A 22,963-nucleotide genomic window follows, 5' to 3' on the forward strand; every position below is an offset into this window, starting at 1 on the left:
GGTGTTAATCTCGGTGTCCAGTGTAAATTCCACTCTGGGGTTGTGAAAGCTGACCTTTCTGAGTTCCCCCCTTGATTCGATTGCTGAAGACATTTCTCACTTTCCCACCTGGTGTGCCGTCTGTGTCCAGCTGGTGGTGCAGAACGGCTGCTGTGTGTCAGTGGGGAGTGAGACCCCTCCTGTATGTGCAGCTCTTTGGGATGCTTTGGCATGATAAATGCTATATAAATGCAAAGAATTATTATGAATTATTGGCACCCATCCCTAATAATGCATGAATCCAGCTTGCTGACTGTGTGGTGTAGTCCTTAGGGCCCTGGCACAGTAACTGGAGGCCTGTGAATTCTGCTGAGAGAGTTGTGCTGTTTTGCAAGCGGTACTTTGCTCTGATGGCAGCAGTAAAATGCCAAGCTGTATAAAGGAGTACAAATGTCAGCTGCTTTGGAACAAAGCACCAGGCCAATAAATTAATAATAACAGACAATAATCGAATTAGTATTTTATGATATCGGAGTGGGGAGCTGTGCAGTGTGTGTTGGCTGTAAAGGACAACGCAAAGTTTGATTCCACAATGAAAAGTGGAAAGAAAAATCTCAACGATTCAGCCGTTGAGTGATCTTCAGATGTGAAGAATTTACCTTCACTTGTTCTTTTAATATTTAATGAACCGATAAATGAGAGGTAATTTTTTTAACTACCTCCTGAAAACAAGTGTATCAATACTAGGCAAGGGAAAGAGTGGGGTTTCTGAACTCAAGATGTTGGATTGAAAGTGCAAACTAGGAATTATTGTCAGGGATCTTTCTCTGGGTGGTTTTGGTAGATTAATTTACACCCTTTGTTTTGCTGACAGTAACTAACAAACAATTATGACGTTGGTTCTCCTAACACACACATAAAGAGTGTGTGAGATGGGGCTCAGTAATTGAAGCCTGTCTCACCTCGCTATCTTTCCGTCGTGACTGAAACAGTAGGTCTGGGGAACTTTTCCTTACGAAAATCTCTTCTGGTCCCCTGTCCTGTGAAGACGGGTAAAATATTTAGATAACATTTTGTGAAATTAGCATAACATGGAAAACTGAAACGGTAACGTGTTCGTTGTTGATAAAAGTGTGAGAATTACACATTCACACTTTTTGAGCTCACATGAGTGCCGTTTTAAATTAAATTAAAAGTCTGAGCTGTGCAGTAACTCCAGCAGCCAGCGCGCACGGAGAGCGTCTTCCAAACGCCAGCCTCATCTTCCTGGAGGAAGCAGCGAGCGCCAGAGCACTGAAGACCGCATCACCACGGCAACCAGTCTCCTCCAGCATCCTCCTGCTCTCACGCACTGTAGAAGCACCGAGGGCGCATCTCTACCGTCTTCAGCACCAGCAACAACCGTAAGTCATTACATGCTTAAATGAACATATGCTGCAAACTGTGCGTGATTTCCTGGTTCTTTGACTTTTAGATGATATTTCTGGGCTAAAGTAAACTGTGTATTAATCATAGACCGAAAAAAGCAAAAGACAGCTAGGGATTTAAAGAGGTTTACTAGGACAAAGGATAGCACCGGCAAACCCGCTTCTTCGGAGAAACAAGCTAAACCTTATAGTGCAAGATTTCACCCCTCCGCATTTTTACAAACAGAATGGTCGTCAACTTGACATGCTTCAGGATTAATGCGTGTCTACAATTTTATGTTTTACTCTCTCAAGTACTGTGATTTGGTCCGAGCACAATATCGATTTTTGCAAAACGGTTAATATTGGTGTTTCGGCGTGAATTCGACGCGTTTCGTTTATGGCATATAGCCTGTTTTAATCAGGATGCTTTACATAGTGACATTTTCAGAAGAGGAAAAACGAAGAAAAGTCCATTCAGTGTCAGCCTCCGCCCATGCGGATCTTTGAAAGACAAAGAGCAGTAAGATCACAGGCAGAGGTTTTTTTTGTATAATGTGGCACCGAGTGCGAAGAGGGGGTTCACTGTGCACAGAGATATTCGTGGTGGTGTTTTTGTCCCTCTGGTTTAATGGCTTTAGGAGTGGGTTTTCATTTGTCTGGATTTGAAGAATATGCAGTTAACCGCGGCGCTTTGCACCCGGGACTGCAGCAAGGAGTTAGATAAATGATTCGTCTAGTGCCCGTAGCGACCGGAACCGCACGTCTTTCTAATACTAATCGATAGCACAATGTCACCCTTTTAGACGAGGCGTCACATTAAATATCAGGGAACATAACCCGCTGAATTTACTACGATGGGGGGTATTGATTTCAGACTGTGTTCCGTGTTTCGGTCAACTGTAATGTGAAAAATCCTAAAATCGTATTAGATTGAAGTTAGGGTATGGGAATGTTCAGGACAAGAATGATAAATACGTTTGAATTTGTATTTATGCTTGAATGATATTGAAAATGTTATGCAAGGCACACAACAATAACAACATTTTTTATACCATAGAGTGAATCCTGTAGCATGTATCGTCTTGTTTCATTTTGTTGTAGTTACAGCTTACTGTATGTTGAGTCCTTTTTACACAGTTGTAGACTTTCTGGAATAATCTAAAGGTTTTTGTAAGCACAGTACTGCTGGCAAATGCCAATAACCTGAAAAATATCCAGGAGTAACACAATTTATGTTTGCAGTTTTTGTTGAGGAAACGTCAGCAGAGTGTAAGACTATTATGTTGTACATTTATAGAAAATATACTTAGAACTAAGCTAGAGAATCATCTTGGCACAGTAGAATCCTAAGGGACAGTCTTTGAGGATAACAAATAGGCAGGTCTTGCTTAACTAACATCTGTATGGCAGCTGTATGAGATCCTTGGAGTAATTAACGAACTACTGATAGGTGGAATGACCTCCTCCTGTAATAAACGTTTTTACGTTCTTATGTTGAAGGTTAATGCCTGTAACTGGAGTGAGAACTGGTTAGTTGACAGAAAACAGACAACAGATACATTGTTGATGTTCAAATTATGGTGATGTATTACCACAGCAATCTATAGTAGGACAACTGTCCTTCTTAATTTATATCAGTTATCACTATTCTGCTATAGCTGCAGTGGTTAGCATTGCTGTCTTGCAATGTCTTGGGGTCCTGGGTTCAATTCTGGACCTGGGGTGCTATCTGCATGGAGTTTGTTTGTATTTTTGGAAAACAGGTCCTGGTGTGAGTGTGTGCGTATATCTGTGTCTGTGTGTCTGTCCTGCAATTGTCCTGCAAACATCCTCCAGGGGACACAAGTGGAAACTACCCGGAACTGCATTTAAAACCAAGAACACGAGACACTTCTTTACACAAAGGGTTGTGGGAGTCTGAAACAAGATACTCAGCCTTGCGGTTGAAGCTGATACCCTGGCTTCTTTCAAGAAATGGTTGGATTAATTAGTTTCTGGCAACCAAACAGCTAGATGTGCCAAATGGCCTGCTCTCAATTTGTAATCATTCTTATGTGCTTAGGTTCTTAAAAAAGCTGTGCAACAATATCTGTGCTGCTGTTCATGCAAGTAATCTTTATTCAGCCCTGTTCCTAGAAACAATATGCAGTCGAGTTGTTATTCTGCTCATATTTTGCTCATTCATCCACATTCTGGTTTACTGGGGCTTTACAGCTGGAGTTTTGAAAGGATGCAGACACAAGACCCCACTGACACACAATCACATGATCGGGTATAGCAGGTATTGTCTAGTACAGCTCTGCAGACACCTTCTGGTGTTCTCCTAGTTCTCCTCACACATATTTCCTCCCACTGTAGCCTGTGGAACTGTGGTACACAGCTGTCCCCTAGTCACTCTGCTCTGTGAATTGCAGTTTAGGAGTGACTAATTGCAGTCTCATCTCAGTTCTGCAAAGCTGCCGCTGAGAAAGGGAGACTGAAGACAGGCGAGAGCCCTCTGATCTCAGTGCCATGACAGATCCCCTAATTACTCCGCAGCCCTAATGACAGGATATTGGGTCACGCCCACCTGGCCACACCAGAAGCTTGACCAATAGGGAGCCCTGTGGCCATGTGGTGAACTGAATCAGCCAGAGCCACAGTTCCCAGCCCTCCACAGGAAAGCATGGATGTGCCCAGACATGCAACACCCATCCTCACACATCCCTAAAGGGCGGAAACCTCTCTTCGTCCAGTTTCTATCTCCTCATTTACCATGTCCATGCACATGCTGGTTCAGACAGAATTCGCAAACCTTTCAGATGACTTCATAGCCAATAAAAATGTAAATAACAATAGTGATTAAAAGTGTAAGTGAGTTTTATTTCCTGAAAAGATTTACGTCTGCCGTAAGTTTGCTTTTTATTCCCCGTTAGGGATATGCAGTCCATTAAAAGGGAATTCCTTTTTTTTCCTCCATGTGTATCAAAGTGATGTTGAGACTATGTCTTACATCTGGGAGTTTTACGAGAGATGTGAGACCATTCTTATTCATTCCGCTCGTGACTTGCCCTGGCACATACCTTAAAGACGGGGATCGCTTTCTCTTATTACTGAAGCAACTTGCCGTTTCCAGATAAACACAGACACAGATCCACACACACTCACACCAGAGCCAATTTTCCCAGAAGCCAATTGACCGACTAGTATGTCTTAGGACTCTGGGAGGAAACCAGATTGGATCCCAGTGGGAACCTATACAAACACAATGAGAACATACAAGCTCCATGCAGGCAGCACCGCAGGTCTGGAATTGAACCCTGGGACCCAGTGCTGTGAGGCAGCAATGCTAACTCCTGCACCGATTAGCATCAATACTAATACCAGATGTCACCCTTGGTCTCAGATGCTTATGAAATTTTCAACTGATGACCAGGAAAAGCTCACACCCTCATCTTGCCCTCTTCTGCTTTTCCGCATATAAATGTCTTGCCTCCAGAGCACCCACTCACGAATCTTCACTCGCGCCCCTCACTCCATCCCATCATCACCCCTGCAGCAGCTCTATGGTCATTCGCTCAGCCAGGCAACCTAAGTCAATAAAACAACTAATCTGAATCTCGCCTCTGCTATATAGTAACGTGAGGTTGGCCAGAAATTCATCAAGTAATGTTATTCTCAGTCACAAAATGAACAGAAATGCGGAGAGCACAAAACTCATAGAAACGTCACTTTGTTTTGTTCCCATTCTTCTTTCTCGTGGAGGAATTTCAAAGCTGTTAGTCATCTAATGTCCCGGCCAAAAAGCAAAAGCTTTTAAAGGGCTGCAGAGACGTCTCCAAAGACAAGAAAAGAGTGCCGGAATACCACAGATGAGCAGATGAGAGGAAGAAGTTCTCTGAGGCAGGTCCTCAGTGTATTCATTTGCAAATTCAAGCCAGTCTTGGAAGAACACAGAACACACCAGCCTGTTGATATCTGAGCATTAAACAACAGATTGCACTGCGCTGTGAAGCTTGTAAAGGAACCGACTGGCATGGGCAGTGTATTAGCTGGGAAGACGAGAGCTTGTGTTTCTTTGGCAGCAAACTGCACTTCAGTGTCCTAGCTTGAAGAAAGAATCCTTGGCGCAGGATTGAAGGCACGTTTGGTTGTAGAACGCAGTCATCCCTCACATGCAGTGAAAGGTAAAAGGACACTTATTTGCTTAATGAATGGGATGCAGGGAATGTGAGGGGGTGGAAACCACGATTACATAAGGAATGACATCCTCACCAGGTATAAGTGAATGAAAAAAGGTAGATATAAAAGGCATGTTTCCATTCTGGTTTTCTGCTCTTCTCGTGAGGTGGTTTAGTACTTGCATTTACATTTATTAATTTGTAAGTCTCTTTTATCCAAAGCAACTTACAATCACATTCAGATGACAGCAGCATAAAACAACAATAAAACCACAGAGAACAGCAACCACAACATGAATTAAGTGTGAGAATATTGCACAATGCAGAAGAGCCTCAGTGCTGCTTGACAATAAGTAATAGTAACGTATGAGCATAGGCAGTAAGGAAGGGTCAGTCACGGGCCTCTGGGGTCCAGTATGTCCTGAAGAGATGAGATTTCAGATTCTGTTTATTCTGGAAGATGATGAGTTAGTGTGTAGTTCTGACTGTGACAGGCAGATCGTTCCACCACTGGGGAGCAGCACAGAGAACAGTCGGACCTGGGACTCTGGAGGTGTGCAGGGACAGTCAGGCCGAGGAAGCAGATCTCAATGCCCCAGGAGAACATGGGGTCTGGCAGTGCTATGGAGGTGTGCAGGGACAGTCAGCCAGAGGAAGCAGATCTCAATGCCTTAGTGCAACACAGAGCCTGGCAGTGCTCTGGAGGTGTGCAGGGAAAGTCAGCCAGAGGAAGCAGATCTCAATGCCCCAGGGGAACATGGGGTCTGGCAGTGCTCTGGAGGTGTGCAGAACAGTCAACCCGAGGAAGCAGATCTCAATACCCCAGGGGAACATGGGGTCTGGCAGTGCTCTGGAGGTGTGGAGAACAGTCAACCCGAGGAAGCAGATCTCAATACCCCAGGGGAACATGGGGTCTGGCAGTGCTCTGGAGGTGTGCAGGACAGTCAACCCGAGGAAGCAGATCTCAATGCCCCAGGGGAACATGGGGTCTGGCAGTGCTCTGGAGGTGTGCAGGACAGTCAACCCGAGAAAGCAAATCTCAATGCCCCAGGGGAACATGGGGCCTGGCAGTGCTCTGGAGGTGTGGAGGGACAGTCAGCCCGAACAAGCAGATCTCAATGCCCCAGGGGAACATGGGGTCTGGCAGTGCTCTGGAGGTGTGCAGGGACAGTCAGCCTGAGGAAGCAGATCTCAATGCCTTAGTGCATTCCAGGGGAACATGGGGCCTGGCAGTGCTCTGGAGGTGTGCAGATACAGTCCTCTTGGAAGCCCTGTAAGTCAGCATCAAGATGATGCTTGCAGAAGGCCCCAGACAATAAAACTGTGCCCATGAAATACACAAAAGAGGGAGATAAATGGGAAATATATTATAATGACTTGATTCATAATGTTGATTATTTTTAAGCTCATGAAGCATTAATGAGCACTTGGATCAAGGGTATGGCTGGCATTAGCACTTACACTAATTAAATTGTCAGGGCAAGTTCTCTCCATCTCTCTGTAATTCACACCAATTGTTCAGAACTGTGTAGGAAGTTTTAACTACATGTCATATGTGCAATTTCATTATTACACTTTTCTGGTACCATGAAATGAATTCACATGCAGAGGTTTTAAAGAGTTTTCATTACCAACTGCAGGTTACTGTTGCTTGGCCATAACTGCACCATTATATAGATGATAATTTCTCATCTGTCCTTTAACGTTAATGCAAAGAGTGTTTCTGGGTTAGCGAGCAAACTTCAGTAAAATGCAAAAGTCAAAAATTAAGAACTGTAGTCATGCTTTAGGATATATTATGAAATCTTATTGGAAGCTATCCAGTAAAACTGTCAGAAAAATTATTTACATGAACAATCCAAATTCTTTTTTATATGCCACTTCATATTCAGCTGAGCTCAAGCTGAGGTTTGGGGGAAGTAAAGACTCAGGAACAGTCCTATCTGTCACAATAGGAAATAAAAATAACTTCACACTGACAGAGGGGGCATGACCTCACAGCTGGTCATACAGCAACAGGAGTCTATACAGGGTGCCACCTGCCGAGCTCAGCCAATCAGGAGCTGCTCCTCAGACAGCTGGCCATGGATAGTGGGAGGCACAGCTTGGATTCAAACTCACCACCATCTGGATCTGTTCTATTTGCAAATTCTGCCAAACGAAAATAATAATAATTGAATTTCTGTGACAGTTTAAAGTCTATTCTGTTTTTTAGCATCTTTCTCAAATGATACCTCCCTTCAATGTCTTTGCTTTTGCTATCTTGTTGACAAAGAATGGCTGTTTCCGTTTAAGGCCTCCAATAAAAACCCTCTTCACATGTGGGAGACTAAAACAATTGCAACTTCATTCCCAAGATCCTGAGGCACTAGTGTGGAGCAGGAGGATTTCTGAGATTTAAAATCCCATGTGGGACACTGCTGTTGTGCCATTGAGCAGGCATTTTCTGTCAAAAATATTTGACTGCTGCATGATGTTATTTAAATACTGGACATGGAGGGCTTACCCCAGCTGAAGTGCAGGTTTGAACTATTCAAAGTTGAGAGGGATTTCAGCACAAATGCATTCCCTCTTGCTCATCCAGTCCCCTCAGGGAGGGTGGTGCCCTGGAGTTACCAGAAAAATCACCACGTCTGCCACCGGTTGTCCTCATCCCTCCTCTGGAACAGACTTTAACTTCCTGTTCCAGCCGCCGGGATACCTCTCTGCCATAAGCCCGTCCTGTTGTACCTCCCGAGTCACCTGACTGATTGACCGGGATGCGTCAGAGAGCTGTTGGGGGGTGGCGCAGGTGTTAATTGCTAAGGGCTTTCTCTCGGTTTCTGTCTAACAGCCGCTCCCGAGACGTGTCGGACACGTGCCAGCTCGCAGTGACGTCGGGGAGAAGTGTACCCCTCCTCTGCTGTGCCCCCTGTCCCGCAGAGAGCAGCCGGTCTGCAGGCCCTTGCTCTGCCTGCACGGTGTTAGACACAGCTGCAGGGCCATGTCTTCAAACACTGTCACATCCAAGCTGGCCGAGTAGACCAATATACCAAACCACTGGCATTCCAACCTTTAATTGAAACTCAACATAAAAACAGTCTTTTCCTTGGTAATAACCGGACACTTGCCAGTTTGTGTGCACGTAAAGTTGACCCAGGTGGCAGAGTACAGATGACGGTTTCTCATTGGGCTCCCACTGTGTTTTTGGGATTGCAGAGGATACATATTTTTCTCCGTTCATTTTACATCATCTCCAGAGCACAGTTCCCTCTTGTGTTCATGAACTACTGCTGACACATGTAATCCCAGCTTTTCTAGATATTTTAAGGCCCTAAAACCCGTAAAATGTTCTCTGGGATAAGGAAAAAAAAACATTAGTCTAATTGTTTCATAAAATCTAATTAATATCTTGGCGATAAAATTCCCCTTTGCTCAATAGTTCCATTACTGGGATCAAAGAGAGTATAATTACATTTCAAGCATTTGAAAAAGTCACACTGTCAAGATTTGAAAAATTCACAATTACAGTACGTCTTGTAAGAAAGAAGCTGGTACTTCTGGTATTTGCCAGTGCTTTACTAAATAAACCTGAAGACACATTATCCTAAGGTGGTTAAAAATAAAACAGAATAAACAAAACTTGTCACTTTTTAATACAATTGATTCAACCAAACTAAAAGCTTGAGTATAAATGTGAGGTTTAAGACATGATTTGAAAGTGCTATCTGATTTTCAAGACCTGATATGGGCTTGGGGATCATCCCATGACTCTGTTCTTGGAGCAGCAGAATAAGCAACAGGAACTCCCAGTGTCTCCCAGGCTTTTCCAGACTTGTCCAGGCTTTCCCAGGGTTCAGGGTTTTTATTGAGCACTGAAGGAAGTCAGAGTCTGAAGAGCACACGTCACGTGCTGGTGTGTAAAGAGACAAGAGTTCAATGTAGTCAGCAGAGAAACTGTTCAAGCCCTTGAAATGCAACAGCAGTGTTTTGAATTTTCCACTTTTCCATTTTAATTAAGTTAAGAGATTGTGCAGTTGAGTTCTAAGCATTTCATGGGGACAGAACATGTTCTGCACGCACAGACCACATTCCCCTACAGTAGGTGCACTGTTGCTTAATTTTGTCTCTTCATTTTCCTTTATTTATGGGGAGCTTTTTTCTGCATTGACAGGGAGTAAGGTTCTGTACATCAGCCATTATAACAGGCATAATGAATTGCCCGTGTTGTTGCCGAGCTCTTGTATGTAGTATTTCTAGGTGCCGAGCTGTAGTCTTGATTAATGCAGAGGAGAGACTGTGTAAATGTGCTGCTTGCCAAGTACAATCACAACCCCCTGACAGTTTCCATCTTTGCTTAGATGTGAAAGAGCAAGTGTTGACCAGGAAGATTACAGAATCCTTGGTGATACACTAAAAACAAGATCTTCCTATCCTACACTGTGCCCCTGCTCTCAGACAGTTGCCAAGACAACGCAGGAACATGTGTGATTCCAGCTCCCAGCCTCCCAGAAACAGCCGCCTCTCCTCTTTGCTGTACAAACATGCAGCTTTTGGTTCTGCAAGATGTTTCTTTCACCCCCGGCTCCTCCAGCCTTATTTAATCATTTTATCTTGCGCAGTAAAATAAATGAATACATTTATTTTGATTTGGTTATTCCCTGACATTTGCATTGTTAAACAAATGAAACACTAAAATACAAACATTACTGTAGTGGGGCTTATGATAGCACTGCCATCTGCTTTAGGGTAAAGTGCACTGTGTCATTACCACTACAGAATGACAAGCTTCTTACAATAACCTTCAAATATTAATAACAGGCAGTCAGAACAAAAGCACAATTCCCAAAATTGTAATGGAAGTGTAGCTTATTTTCCACTGACTTCCTGTATTTTTAGAGGTATTCAATGTGCATGTTATCTGGGAAAATCCTTGCTACTAGATTCTCAGAATCTAGAATCTAGAATCTCAGGGGATATGTGGTCAACAATTTGCCCTGCCCTTTAGGAGGACGTCAGAGATTTCAATTGAAAATCAAGTCATAACAATAATCTCAAAGTCTTTCAAGAAACAAAATGTAATATTTTGCATGTTACATCATAAACATAACCAACCATGACATAAAGTAAAGAACTTCAATGTATTGGCAATACATTTCTTCATATAAATGTGTGTATTTCAGATGCCATTGTATGTGAGATAAGAAACTACAGCCACCCATTTTCCAATCTCTTCTCCCATTTTAGTCCACATTACACATTTTTAGCCTAACCTCCATCCAACTGCTTAAGCCAGTTCCGGGTTGCGGGAGCCAGAGCCTATCCCAGCAAGCAATGGGTACAGGTGGGATACACCCCGGACGGGACACCAGTCCACCGCAGGGCAGACAGACACAAACACAGGCACGCATGCTCTCACACCTATTTTCCCCAGAATCCAATTAGCCAACCAGTGGGAGGAAACCAGACCGCCCAGAGAAACCCAAACACGGGAGGAACATTCAAACTCCACGCAGATAGCACCCCAGGAACTGAACCCAAGGCCCTCGTGCTGTGAGGCAGCAATGTACTGTACAACTGCGCAGCACACCGCCCCAGATAAGAGACTTATTTAATCAATTCAGTGAAGGCTATTTTTAAAAATCAGATATTTTATGGTTTGTCCGTTTAACAAAATAAATATGAGAACCCTGAATAGATAGTACCAGAGAAATAAGGTGCTGTGTCTGAAATTTAGAAGTGAGAGCTCTATTGCAATGTCATAGCTGTTGCTTGATCCTGCTGTATAGCTGTGTACTACACCTGTACAACAAATCTCCCTTTAATATTATTGAACAAAATGCATACACATTGCTAAAACTTTGGAGAAATACTTTCGCTATCTAGTTTTGCATGAAGGTTTTGTCAAGAAATGGCCATTAGCAGTCTTATTCTATGCACTGTCTGCCTTTCCTTTCATTGTGATGCTAGAAGGGTGCCTTCCCTCAGCTCTGTGTGTTTCTGATTTGCGGCTGAAAGTGGTTTATTAGAAAGTCACAGGCCACCAAGGAAAATCGCAGGCTTCCCCTGTCGTCAGGCGCTGTTCAGAACAACTAGAGAAGCTCAACACTGCCCAGCCTGTTATTGTGTCTTCTGTTTACCCCCAGAGCTGCCAGTCAGAGATGGTGAAGTTAGGGAGCAATCTGGCTGAGAAACCAGAGAAGGAGCAGGCCCTGGAAGATGGGTTTGATAACATCCCTCTGATAACACCCCTGGACGTGAGCCAGCTCCAGCAACCGTTTCCCGACAAGGTAACACAGCTCTCATTACAAAGAGGGACAAACGAGCTTGCTGGACACTTGTCTCTTATTAGGTGTTTTTATTAATCCTGTTCTCTCTTGCACACTGTATAATTAGCTATCATGTGTGAGTGCCTTGATAAAAATAAAGCAATTTAACATGTATTGTACTGAGGCCAGTCACCTTAAAGACACAGTAGACTCCTTTTTCACTTCTAGTGTAAGATGCTATAACCTCCTGCAGCTATTACTGCAACTACTACTACCAATCCAATATCCTTTTTGATATCCTTGGGAAGACTGCAGCACCAGAATACCACAGCTTGCAGTTCCATTCAAGAGTCAATCGTACTTCTGAAAAGATCTGTTTTTAATAGTCCGTAAGCCCTTCACAGCTAACAGTTTAAGCCATACTGGAACAGTTTCAGTGACTGTTTAAAAAACAAAATCAGCTATCAGTGCAACAGTCTTTACAGAAACATTAACATTGTGATGGATCAAAAGCTTCCACACACAATAGAGGACTTGACTCTCTCGATGTTTTTATTTCCAGTCGTTAATGCATGTACACGGTCTCTTCCCAGGTAATTGTGAAAACCACAACAGAGTACCAGCTGCAGCAGAAGAAGAAGAGAAAGTTATACGTGCCTGGCATTAAGAAATTGAATATAAACCTGTACGATGAAGTGTCAGAGAAGGTCAAGGTAATGCCTAGTATTCAAAATGTTAATGTGTTTTGTGTTCTCTACAGACTTGCAAGACTCTGGTTCTGTGTTTCCGAGCCTCACAGAGTTTCTATGTGTTTGCTTTAGCTAACTGGTCTGATCCTCATCACGATGGCATTCCTGGCATGCCTGCTGCTGTTGGTAATGTACAAGGCCCTGTGGTACGACCAGCTCAGCTGCCCAGAGGGCTTCGTTTTCAAGGTAAGACCACCTGAACAGCGAACCTTTCGAATGATTGCCCATGCGCGGTCATTTTTCATTTTGTACAGTGAGCTAAGATTTTGCAACATTTTCTAACTGTATGTTTCTATGCAATACTGATTAACTTAAATATATTCATGGTATTATTTTAATATTATAATTGTTCACCTTATTTCATATCATTATTATAGATACTATGCTAAGCTTGTTCTCTTTTCTATTTTTACAAAAGCTTTTAAAACTTCCTTATTGCATCTTTTATTCTGGCGTGCATGGCATGCAGTTGTTAGAGTAATACCAGATTGTTTTTTTTTAAACACATGAAGTCTAGGTTTTAAAGACTATTTTTCACTATCTTGTAAAAGTATTCAGACGCTTCCTATGGTGTCCCATTTTGTGAAATGCCAAAATGATATGCACACACTAAAACTTAGAGTTTTATTCAAAACCTGAATGCTCAGACTGAGACATCTCAGTGCAAGATAAGTTACAGTAATGAAATAAAAACTAAAATGTGTTGATCGCATATGTATGCAGACCTGTGATCTCAATATTTGGAAGAGGCACCCTTGGCAACAGGTTTTTCTGGGTTAGTCTCTATGGACTTTGCCCACCTACGTGGTGAATTTTATTGCCCATTATTCTTAGCAGACTTGTTCAAGCTCACTCGAGTAGCTTGAGGATCAGTTAAGGATAGCAGTTTCCAAGTCTTTCCACAGAGTCTCAATAGGATTCAAGTCAGGACTTTGACTGGACCACTTTCTTACTCGGTGCCCCTCCTTGTGTTTTGACTCACTGTCCTGCTGAAAGGTTTGTTTTTGTCCCAATCTGAAGAAGGGTTTCCTCCAAGATTTGCCAGCACTTAGCTCCATCTGTGTTCCCATCAGCCTTGACAAGCTTTCCAGTCCCTGCTGATGAGAAGCAGAACTCTAACATCATACTCCACCACCAGGCTCGACAGCAGGGATGGTGTTGACTGAGTGATGCACTATGCTGGCTAAATGCAAAGTAAATCTGCATTTAGACCAAATACTTCCAATTTTGTTGCCTGACCACACCATGTTTGCCACATGTTTGCAGGATCTCTCAGGTGATTTGTTGCAAACCCTGTGCAGGACAAAAGATGTTTTTTTCCAGTTCCACACAAGTGCCATTTGTGGAATGACCAGGACATAGTTGATCCCTGGACACGTCTTCCCATTTCAAGTACTGAACTCTGTAACTCTTTCAAAGTCACTGTTGATCTCACAGTGGTATTCCCAGTCAGTGTCCTTACCTGGCTGCCATGGTCTTCATGGTTAAATTTTTGTTTGAAACTCACTGCTTAACTGAGGATCTCAAAGAAATAGGTAGATGTATTCATTCTGAAATCATGTGAATTAGTATCAGTACACACAGACAGAGGCCACTCAGTAACTGTGTGGCACATTAAGGGAAGTTTGTAAACCTAAATTTAGGTTTGCCAGAACAAAAGGGTTCAATACTTACTGTATACAATCACAACTTTTTCATTTTTCTTTCATATTATCTGTTTGCCTCTTCAAAGTGTCATGACTGTAGCTTTCAAGTAACACAATGTGAAAACTGTGCAAGGGTCTGAATACTTTTGCAAGGCACTGTATATTACTATTTTGCTAGAATTGTGTTTCAGTTTGAGCGTGATTGTATGGAAAGAAATTGGGGTTACAAAGCACAAACAAGCAGATAGATTACATGCTGGCTGACTTTAATAACTGTGGTCGTATTCTGGAACATAAATAATTCTTTACCATTTTCTTGAAAGAGATGGATATCGAGTTGGGGGTGATGCTGACATTTTGTAGTAATAATTAATGTGATGATATTATTCAGATGCCACTTTGTTAAACCATGAGCATGAAGCCTGCCTGGTTGATAACTGGTTCACAAGGCACCACAGGAAACCACAAAATGATTTCTGAGATATTTGCTTTATTCTAACGGATAATTATGGCAGACATCTTTTGATTTATATTGTATTGAAAGTCTCCTTTTTGTGTTTTGTGGTTGTATTATAAAATGAGTCAGAAATAATAAAACCGAAGAGTGGTTTGTGCTGCCAGTGAGAGAACAAGTGTGTTAACTGTCCTGAATTTCTGCCTTTTTTATACGTTAACCATTGCTCCCAATCTTTATTCTGCCAGTTTCACCTCAATATTCTGCAAGAGACATGTCATCTCCAAATGTGTTTCCTTTTCAACTTTTGTTAAAACTCCAATGCATTGAAATAATCATGACATCTCCTGGTGTCTTTAGTCGATGAATGATACTGGAGCGAAATGTTCTGGGAGCACCTATGATAGGTTTTCATTAACAACAACTTCATGTTACCACTCAAATGGGCATAATGCATGTTTCAGCACTGTGATCTCGTGCCTTTTTTGTCAGCTTAAACAAGAACATTGTCATCTTATAATTTCAGTTTTAAGAACATTTTTAGATTTTGCACATAGCTTTGCAAGGAAGATGATGCTTATTTTGGGTTGTGTGACGGAGAGAGGGGGCTGTCACTGGACGAAGGTGTGGAACCAGACACACCTGGGCTGAGTGGGCGGAATCTGTGGAATTCCATGTGATTGAAAGGGGCAATCAGGATTGGCTCCTGTGGAATTAGCCACACCCCTTACAATAGCCTTGAGAGAGAGGGAGACGAGAGAAGGAATAATGTAGTAAGATGTAATAATAGTAATGTAATAACATATCAAACAAGTTGCTGCCGTGTCAGCGGCACTGATGTCCAGTGTGGAGAAGATGTCCCTGACCAGACAGGATCAGCTGGGACAGAGTAAGGCTATACAGACAGCAGTTCTTCTCAGCTAAAATCTCAGTAGGACTCTGTGAGCGGAGAGGCAGTTTTTAGAAAATCAAGCAAATGATACTGTACAGCAGGAAGTTACAGGCATCAGATGACCTTATGATGAGAGTGTCAGAGAGAGAGTAATGTGAGAACTAGTGTTTTGTGAAAAAGGGAAAGCTAGGCGCCACGGAGAAGGCTGGAATGAATGCTCCTACGTGCACTATTATGAGTTTGTATTCCCGATGTGGGAAGAGCTAAAGGATAAAAGACCAAGATGGCGATGAGCTGACAGGATAGAGAATCCTGAGACAGAACACCCTGAGGGAAAGGGTCAGAGTTCAGAGGAGCAAGAATTTGCTCTTCCAGAAAGGGATCAGTGTCAAGCTATGATCCCAGAGGAAATTGGAGAGTTCAGGCAAAAATTGTAACATACTGTACGTCTAGTGCAAGGCCACTAAAAACGTTATTTGCATGACAAGGTTAGACTGAGATCGCAACAGACTGAGAGTTAGTGCTGACACGGTCTCAGTTGCTTGTGTTAGGAAGAAGCTAACACTCCTATTCCCCACTGATTAACATGGTAAACACTGATAAACCTCACATTGGAGGTTTTGTAATGGAGACCACAGGTGTCTGCATTAGGCACACTGTTCATCTTAGTTTATGTGAATGTAAATCATGTTTCTGGAGTAGCCGGTAAACTTGTAAGGGATGGCAAACACAATACCGTTGGAAAAGTAAAGACTAGGATGCAGTAAAAGACTGTGCCGACACCTAACACAAGAAATATAATGCAGATAAGAGCAAAGAAATACATGCAGGAGGTAAAAATGTTCTCTAAAATGGGTGGCACTAGAAGCCAGTTAGCTATTAAATAGACAATGCAAATAAGTTGAATGAGCAGGGATATATATATATACAGTGAAAATTACCAAAATTAATTTGAAAGATGGACAGCTCAGTTTATATAATATACTGGTTGTACCTCACTGAGAATGATGTTTACAGTTCTGGACATCGCTGCTTTAGAGAGTCTCAGAAAAGAAAACAGAACAATCCCAACTCGGAGGGTAATGGCACACACAGAACAGAGAAGACTATAATTATTAATCATCAATCAGTCTCGATACAGATAATGACAATCCTAAAAAACAGTCAGATTACTTCAGACGCAAGGGCAAGGGCACTTTATTACACAAAGGGTAGTGGGTGGCTGGAACAAGGTTCCCAGTCATGCTGCTACACCTTATACTCCGTGAACATTCAGGAAATGGGTTACTGAAATCTTCCTCTTGGCAACCACAAGACCACGGAAGAGTTGAATGGCCCACTCTCCTGTTTTTTGTGTTGCATTTCTTTACAATTTTGTGGTTTTCAGTAGATTTTCCAGGTTTTTGGCTGTGTTCTTTAAGTTCCTGCAATCTTTTGGTCTAGGAACAAGTAAAGTTTATTCCATGCTGAAAAGAGAAGAAAAGAAACACAACGTTTCGGCGGTGGAGCCTTCTTCTTCACACCCAAAGAAGGCTCCACAGCCGAAACGTTGCGTTTCTTTTCTTCTCTTTCAGGATGGAATAAACCTTACTTGTTCCTTTGCAGCTCCCTACTTGAACTACTTCAGTCTTTTGATCTCGTCTGCTTTTTTACTATGATGATACAGTACAACAGTGTGAAGAACAGCCACCTTGTCTCTAAAGCAGCTGCAGGATGCTGGCTTATTCAAGAGAGAGTTTTTTCCCCACCAAAAACATGTGGCGTAGAAATTCAGGATGGCGATAATTAGGCGTGCTATGACTTAGCTGCAATTAAAGTATTTAGTGGTGGCTTTTAGCATTCCGACATGACATTTTTTAAAATTAAAAGAAATATTATAGCACATTATAATGAAATGATTATCATTTGTTGTGCAAAAACAAAATGCGAAATTCTTTCTTTCAATAAACGGATCTGTAGGTCAGATGTCTCGATTTTCCGTCTGGGAATATTTCAGTTCCTCAGGCACATTCTGGCTCTTCCTTGAATCTTTCCCTGGACAGTTGGTGACATTAAAAATGAAAAACGTCTCCATCTTCTTTGAACACATCTAGGAATTTAATTCATTCTTTTATGCAGATTATCTCAAATAACAGATCTATGGCGGATGTGCGTTGAAAAATAACTTTATTGGGAGTGATATATACTGAGAAGTTATATATAAAGAACTTCTTTCTTCAAAATGAGATATGGGAATGCAGTACTGAGAGATTACAAACCTATTAAATAAGTCATCATTATTTTTGTTGCACTATTTAGTTATTTTAAATAAATTGCTAATGTAAAACCTTAAATCCTGAAATCCCCAAAGCTGGTGTTATAAAGGGATTATTTTAAAAATGAGTTTCGGTATGAATTTAATTTTTAGGCTTTCTTCAATCCGTCACATAACCTAGCCTTTTGTCCTTAGCAGTTCTGGCACTCTTTATAGAAATGTTCATGTTCAGCTCTTGAAAAGAACAAATTAAGAACAGCGAGAGGTGTCTGGAGCAAACGGTTCAGCCATGTTTTTGAAACAGATTCTGGAATTCTTCAAAAAGGGGTAGAACAAGATTTTTTTTTGTGGGGGAATCAATCAGTTACTGGTAATCAAAAGCACGACACTGTCTTAACAGCCCACCTCCTGCATTTGTAAGTCTGCCCTTGTTCTTGTGCATGCACTGCAGGCAGGGGCAGCAGTCTTCTCTGCCATCGTTGTCAATGTCTGGGTTCTGCTCTGTTCCACAGCACAAGCACTGCACCCCCGCAGCCCTGGAGATGTACTACTCACAGCAGGAGCCAGGCGCAAGAGGGGGCCTCTACACTGCCATCAGCCACCTTACCCAGGCCAAGAAGACGATACCCGAGCTGCCGTCTCCGTGGCTACCGGTAATCAATGCCTTGAAAGAAGCAGAGAAGGCTAAGGAAGAGTCCAGCCATGTCCAGCAGTAGGACTCCACTGAGATAATCAGAAGCAAATGTATCACACGTACAGTAACACGCGTATTGTAACTATCAAGGCATAATACTTAAAAAATAGTTTAGGAACGTGCCTGATTCACATACTGTTTTCCCAGAATATCCTGAAATAATGTGTTATTCAGTGCATTTTACTGATAGGGGATGTAATTTGTGGCCTGGGGCGGGACATTTCTGCTTCTCACCCGTCTCAAGGATTTATGAAATGTACACAGCCTATTGAAATCACCCTCTTCAATACCAGATATCCTCGGGAAGATTTCACAGGATAGTGTTATCAGTCCTGAGTTTTATACAGTGTCCACGAACACAAATGGAAACTTCACTCTAAAACACTTGAACTGCCCAACCTTAGGAATTACATTGATTTCAAGGATTTTCTTTTCTCATCGACAATGCAAATCTCACAAATAAAGTAAATTGTGGTACAACTTACCAGGGGATTTTTAAATGAATACAATGTACATGTCACATACATGTCATATTCCCAATTCTTCAGCTTATTTGAGATGGCGTAGACAAATATATTAAAACAAAACTCTGAATTTGAATGCACTGCAGAACACGTAATGAGTAAATTTAATCTGTTTTGTCCAACTCCAGGTTTAAACTGTAATTAATCCATATTTTGAGAGGTAAACTATCTGAACACACTAAAAGCCTTACTAAACTATTTCATTTTTTAATAAACTGGTGGAACCTCTTTTTGCATTTTCTTAATGAGTTAAAGTCCTTTCTCCCACCTGGATACATGTCATCTAAGCTGAAACCACATGGGCAGTTTTCTGTGTCTGACACATGTGTGAATTATCGAAGCTTAAAGCATAGTAAAAGTTCATTAAAGAATAAGTATGCATGGTTAAAACTACATAGATCAAAATTCATTCTGAAAATGTAAGCATTTGTGAGTACTGGCAACATGAATTCAAATGCAAAGCGTCCATAATTTGAAGCCCTGAAAATTGTTCTAAATTCGACATGTAAAAACAAAACACCAATCACCTGTCATTATTACCGAGCTCTGGATAAGACCCAGACTGACACTATAGGCACAGTGTGAATTGGGGTTCTTTCGACCAAGGCAAAAAATGTTCACTTTTATCGCCCACACTTCCACAAGCAGACCCGTTGCAGAAATTCACTGCAAAGAATGTGTGAAGTATTGTTAAACATGTGGAACAGGATGGGACACTGGAACTAATTAAAAAGAAATGACTTTGACAGGGTTTATATTTTATCCACCTCAAATACAACTTTTAACTTGCCATTACTAATACTATTGCTATTTTTTGTAAGGCTCACATTACTCTTTTGCATGTTGTTTAATTCACTGGTCCATCATTGAACTGCAGTAAAGGATGTCATCATGTGTGTCTAGTACTGTCAAGGGCCAGTATAGTTGGAGTCACTTTTCTGTTGAAATTCCCAATTCTAAAACAAAGGAGCATCATAAGTGTGATTTTCTCTAGATATTTAAGATTGGAGACTTTGGATGCAATCTCTGCGAAATGGGTAATTACAGGAAATCCAGAACATTTAAAAAACTGAAAAGTTAAACTAAAATTTACCTGGAAACATAGAAACACACGCACAGTGTTTTTGATGTTTGGTCTTTCATCGATTTCTGTAAGGCTCTGCTGGTCACAGGACACTGCATTCTGTGGCTCGGCATAGGATTGACGGGGAAAGTATTTCAACAATCTCAGTTTTCAGATGCACAAGGGTCATGGAAAACAATCATGTTCTTAAAGCATTTTTTTAATTTCCTGAATGGTTTGCTAATTGAGGTATTTAGCACCTTTGGCAGCAAAGTTTGGAATGATAATGTCCCAACGACAGCAAGCATTATTTTTGTTTCCCCCGTGTAGAACCAAAGTTACACATTTAAAACTATTTTTATTTAATGCTTGGATGGACTTAATTTATCCAGCAGTGCAGTCACGTGATCCTCCCACTTTAAGAAACTGCAGGGGTTCCTGAGGTCTTTGGCACAGAAGAGACTCCAGCATTCGGAAATACTCATCTGCAAGCTGCTGTTGTGAAGAAATAATGGTTTATGACAAGTGCATGTAAAATATGTTGTTCTGCCATGATGTTCCCATCCTTTACGTGCAAGACACATTGACTTGCCTTGAATTCAAAACAGGGCACGTAAGAAACATGGAGCTGCAGGAAACATGAAGTGTCTTTGATTTGAATATTGTTTTTTACATTCTTGTCGAAGGGCCACAGAATTTTTTCTTTTCCATTCACATTTCCTAAAATGATTCATGCCGATGTTTGGTACAGGGTATATGCTGGTTTCATTCCAGTCTGATTTTTCTCCTCATTCTTTAGCGAAACACCATTCTAATTTTTTTTTCAGGTTTGTGAGCAACTAACACTGCAGTAACTGTACCTGCTTTTATGAGCCCTTTTAAAAATGACTACAATTCAAGATCTATGTACCAATGGAGCTTTGAAAATCTGGGATCAGTACGTGCATTTCAACAATGGATATTTCAGATACCTGCTCAAAGCGCTGAAGTGTGATCAATCTTCCCAAAGCCTATCCCTACAGATGTGTTGTCAAACAATTTTGCTAAATACTTAATCTGAGAGTCTGAAGGTCTTCGCACTATGAACCAGAGAGAGAATAACGAGCTCAGCAGTACACAAGCACTTCAATAGCCATGGGTGTGATTGAGGTCTCCCCTACAAGACTCCTTCTCCTCCCAGGACCCCTGCTCAGAGGTGCCCTGTTTTATAGACCCTCCAGGGGTGGGGGTAATTAAAGGGGAGGTGAGGATGCCACCTGGGACAAAGCCAGTAATTCCTCCTCTCACGTCCCCTTGTACTGTACGTTAGTAACCACATACAACCCTGGCGTTTCTGTGCCCTAATAGTTCATGTTGGCTGATGTCGTAAGCACAATATATAGAAATCATAGCAAAGAGCCTTAATGGACAGAATGCAGTTTAGATTTAAATAATGAAACGAATATTTCTGCCATTTCGATTACACCTAATTCATTACATTGAGGACTACGCAAATACACGTCTCCGTTATAGAAATAGTTCAGATTTTAAGCACTCGTTGCTACCCGCTTCCTGCGTGTGGAGACTACTGTTCCCACTGGAACCTTGGCCACTCAACTCGCCCCGTCAGAGCTCTCTCTCTGTGGTGCGAGATTTACTTCCTGTAATCCTGTACATACCCCATTTAAGCGCAATAGTAAATTCGATGTAGATCACAATACTTACCATTCATGCGCAGGTCCACGAAACAGCTTGTAATATATTTTATTTTTGTAACTGTGTTCGGGTCTACTTTGTCTTACAACAACAGTGTTCAGCTCTTCATTAGATGACCTTCCTCTGTCCGTGTGTAACACAGAAGCACATAATCGCGGTGCTTTACGCGTCTCCTCGCTGCATATCAGAGGTTAATGTCGTTCTGGGTGCACACTAATCCGATCAAATAAAATTCAAACCGATTGCCAAACGGACGGATCACACAGGTGCACTGCGCAGCTCACAGATGAGTGTTTCAAACGATAATGATTCCCACAATCGGATGCAGTGTGCAAAAACCGGATTTTAGGACGGAAAACAAATGCGACGTTGCATTCTAAAATAAAAGGACTCATTGGATGGTGCCCCGAGAAATCAATTTAAAAGCACTTTAATATGAGTCCTGTGCCTGTTTAACCATAGGAAGGGCGTACGAAACTGCAGTGTTAATCTTATTAAACTCTATGCTTGGAACAGATTATTGCCCTATACTTCTGTTTTATTAAATCATTCTTAACATTGGTTAAATGACTGATTTTGCTACAGTGTTTGCCTCACAAAGGCTTAATTAAATCTAACACTCTTGAGTGTTGTAACGAATTGTTGCAGGTCATGGTGCCCTTTCCCAAGCCTTGTGAATATTTTAAATGCTGTATAATTGTTGTGACTCTCTGGTTAACCACTTGACTTGCAAAGCATTTCCTGATCGTTTTAGTTGTATACTTTGATTTTGACAGCTCTTTGCAGTTTTTTTTTTCATAGAGAATGTGACATTTTGTGTTCGCGATACAGCAAACACCACCTATGTGTGAAGTGCCAACATTAATGTTGTCATCTGCCTTGATCTGATTTGAGAAAAAAAAATAAAGCCGTGTTGTTAATTTTTCTCATTACGTTTGTACGATCATTGTTATTCCAAAAACACCCTTTTCAGACAAACGAAAGGTTACAGATGTGCGTCTCAAAATGCTTGACCCCTGCCGGTTCAAAAACGTCCGTAGTTACGATTCATTAGTTTTCATGGTTTCAAAGTTACTCATTACTGAACAGGTAATAGCGAAGCAGTGGGGTTCTGAAAGTATGTCTTTCTGGATTACACCTTCTCTGTCAGGAGCGGAACCTTTGTCTGTAATTACGGACTGGAGGAAAAACAGCTG

General features: G+C 41.7%; 1 protein-coding gene across 1 annotated transcript; it reads left to right on the top strand.

The window, feature by feature from the left end:
* The first annotated feature begins 1,262 nt into the window (after positions 1-1,262).
* Positions 1,263-22,696, top strand: caly (calcyon neuron specific vesicular protein). The gene is made up of 5 exons (XM_088915373.1): positions 1,263-1,382; positions 11,674-11,817; positions 12,390-12,509; positions 12,618-12,731; positions 18,304-22,696. Exons 2-5 carry the CDS (start codon positions 11,689-11,691, stop codon positions 18,505-18,507), a joined length of 567 nt encoding a protein of 188 aa, XP_088771499.1. The 5' UTR covers positions 1,263-1,382; positions 11,674-11,688; the 3' UTR covers positions 18,508-22,696.
* The last annotated feature ends 267 nt before the right edge of the window (positions 22,697-22,963 follow it).

This window comes from Atractosteus spatula, chromosome 5 (assembly GCF_055471065.1).
Source record: "Atractosteus spatula isolate fAtrSpa1 chromosome 5, fAtrSpa1.hap1, whole genome shotgun sequence".
Taxonomy (NCBI): domain Eukaryota; kingdom Metazoa; phylum Chordata; class Actinopteri; order Semionotiformes; family Lepisosteidae; genus Atractosteus; species Atractosteus spatula.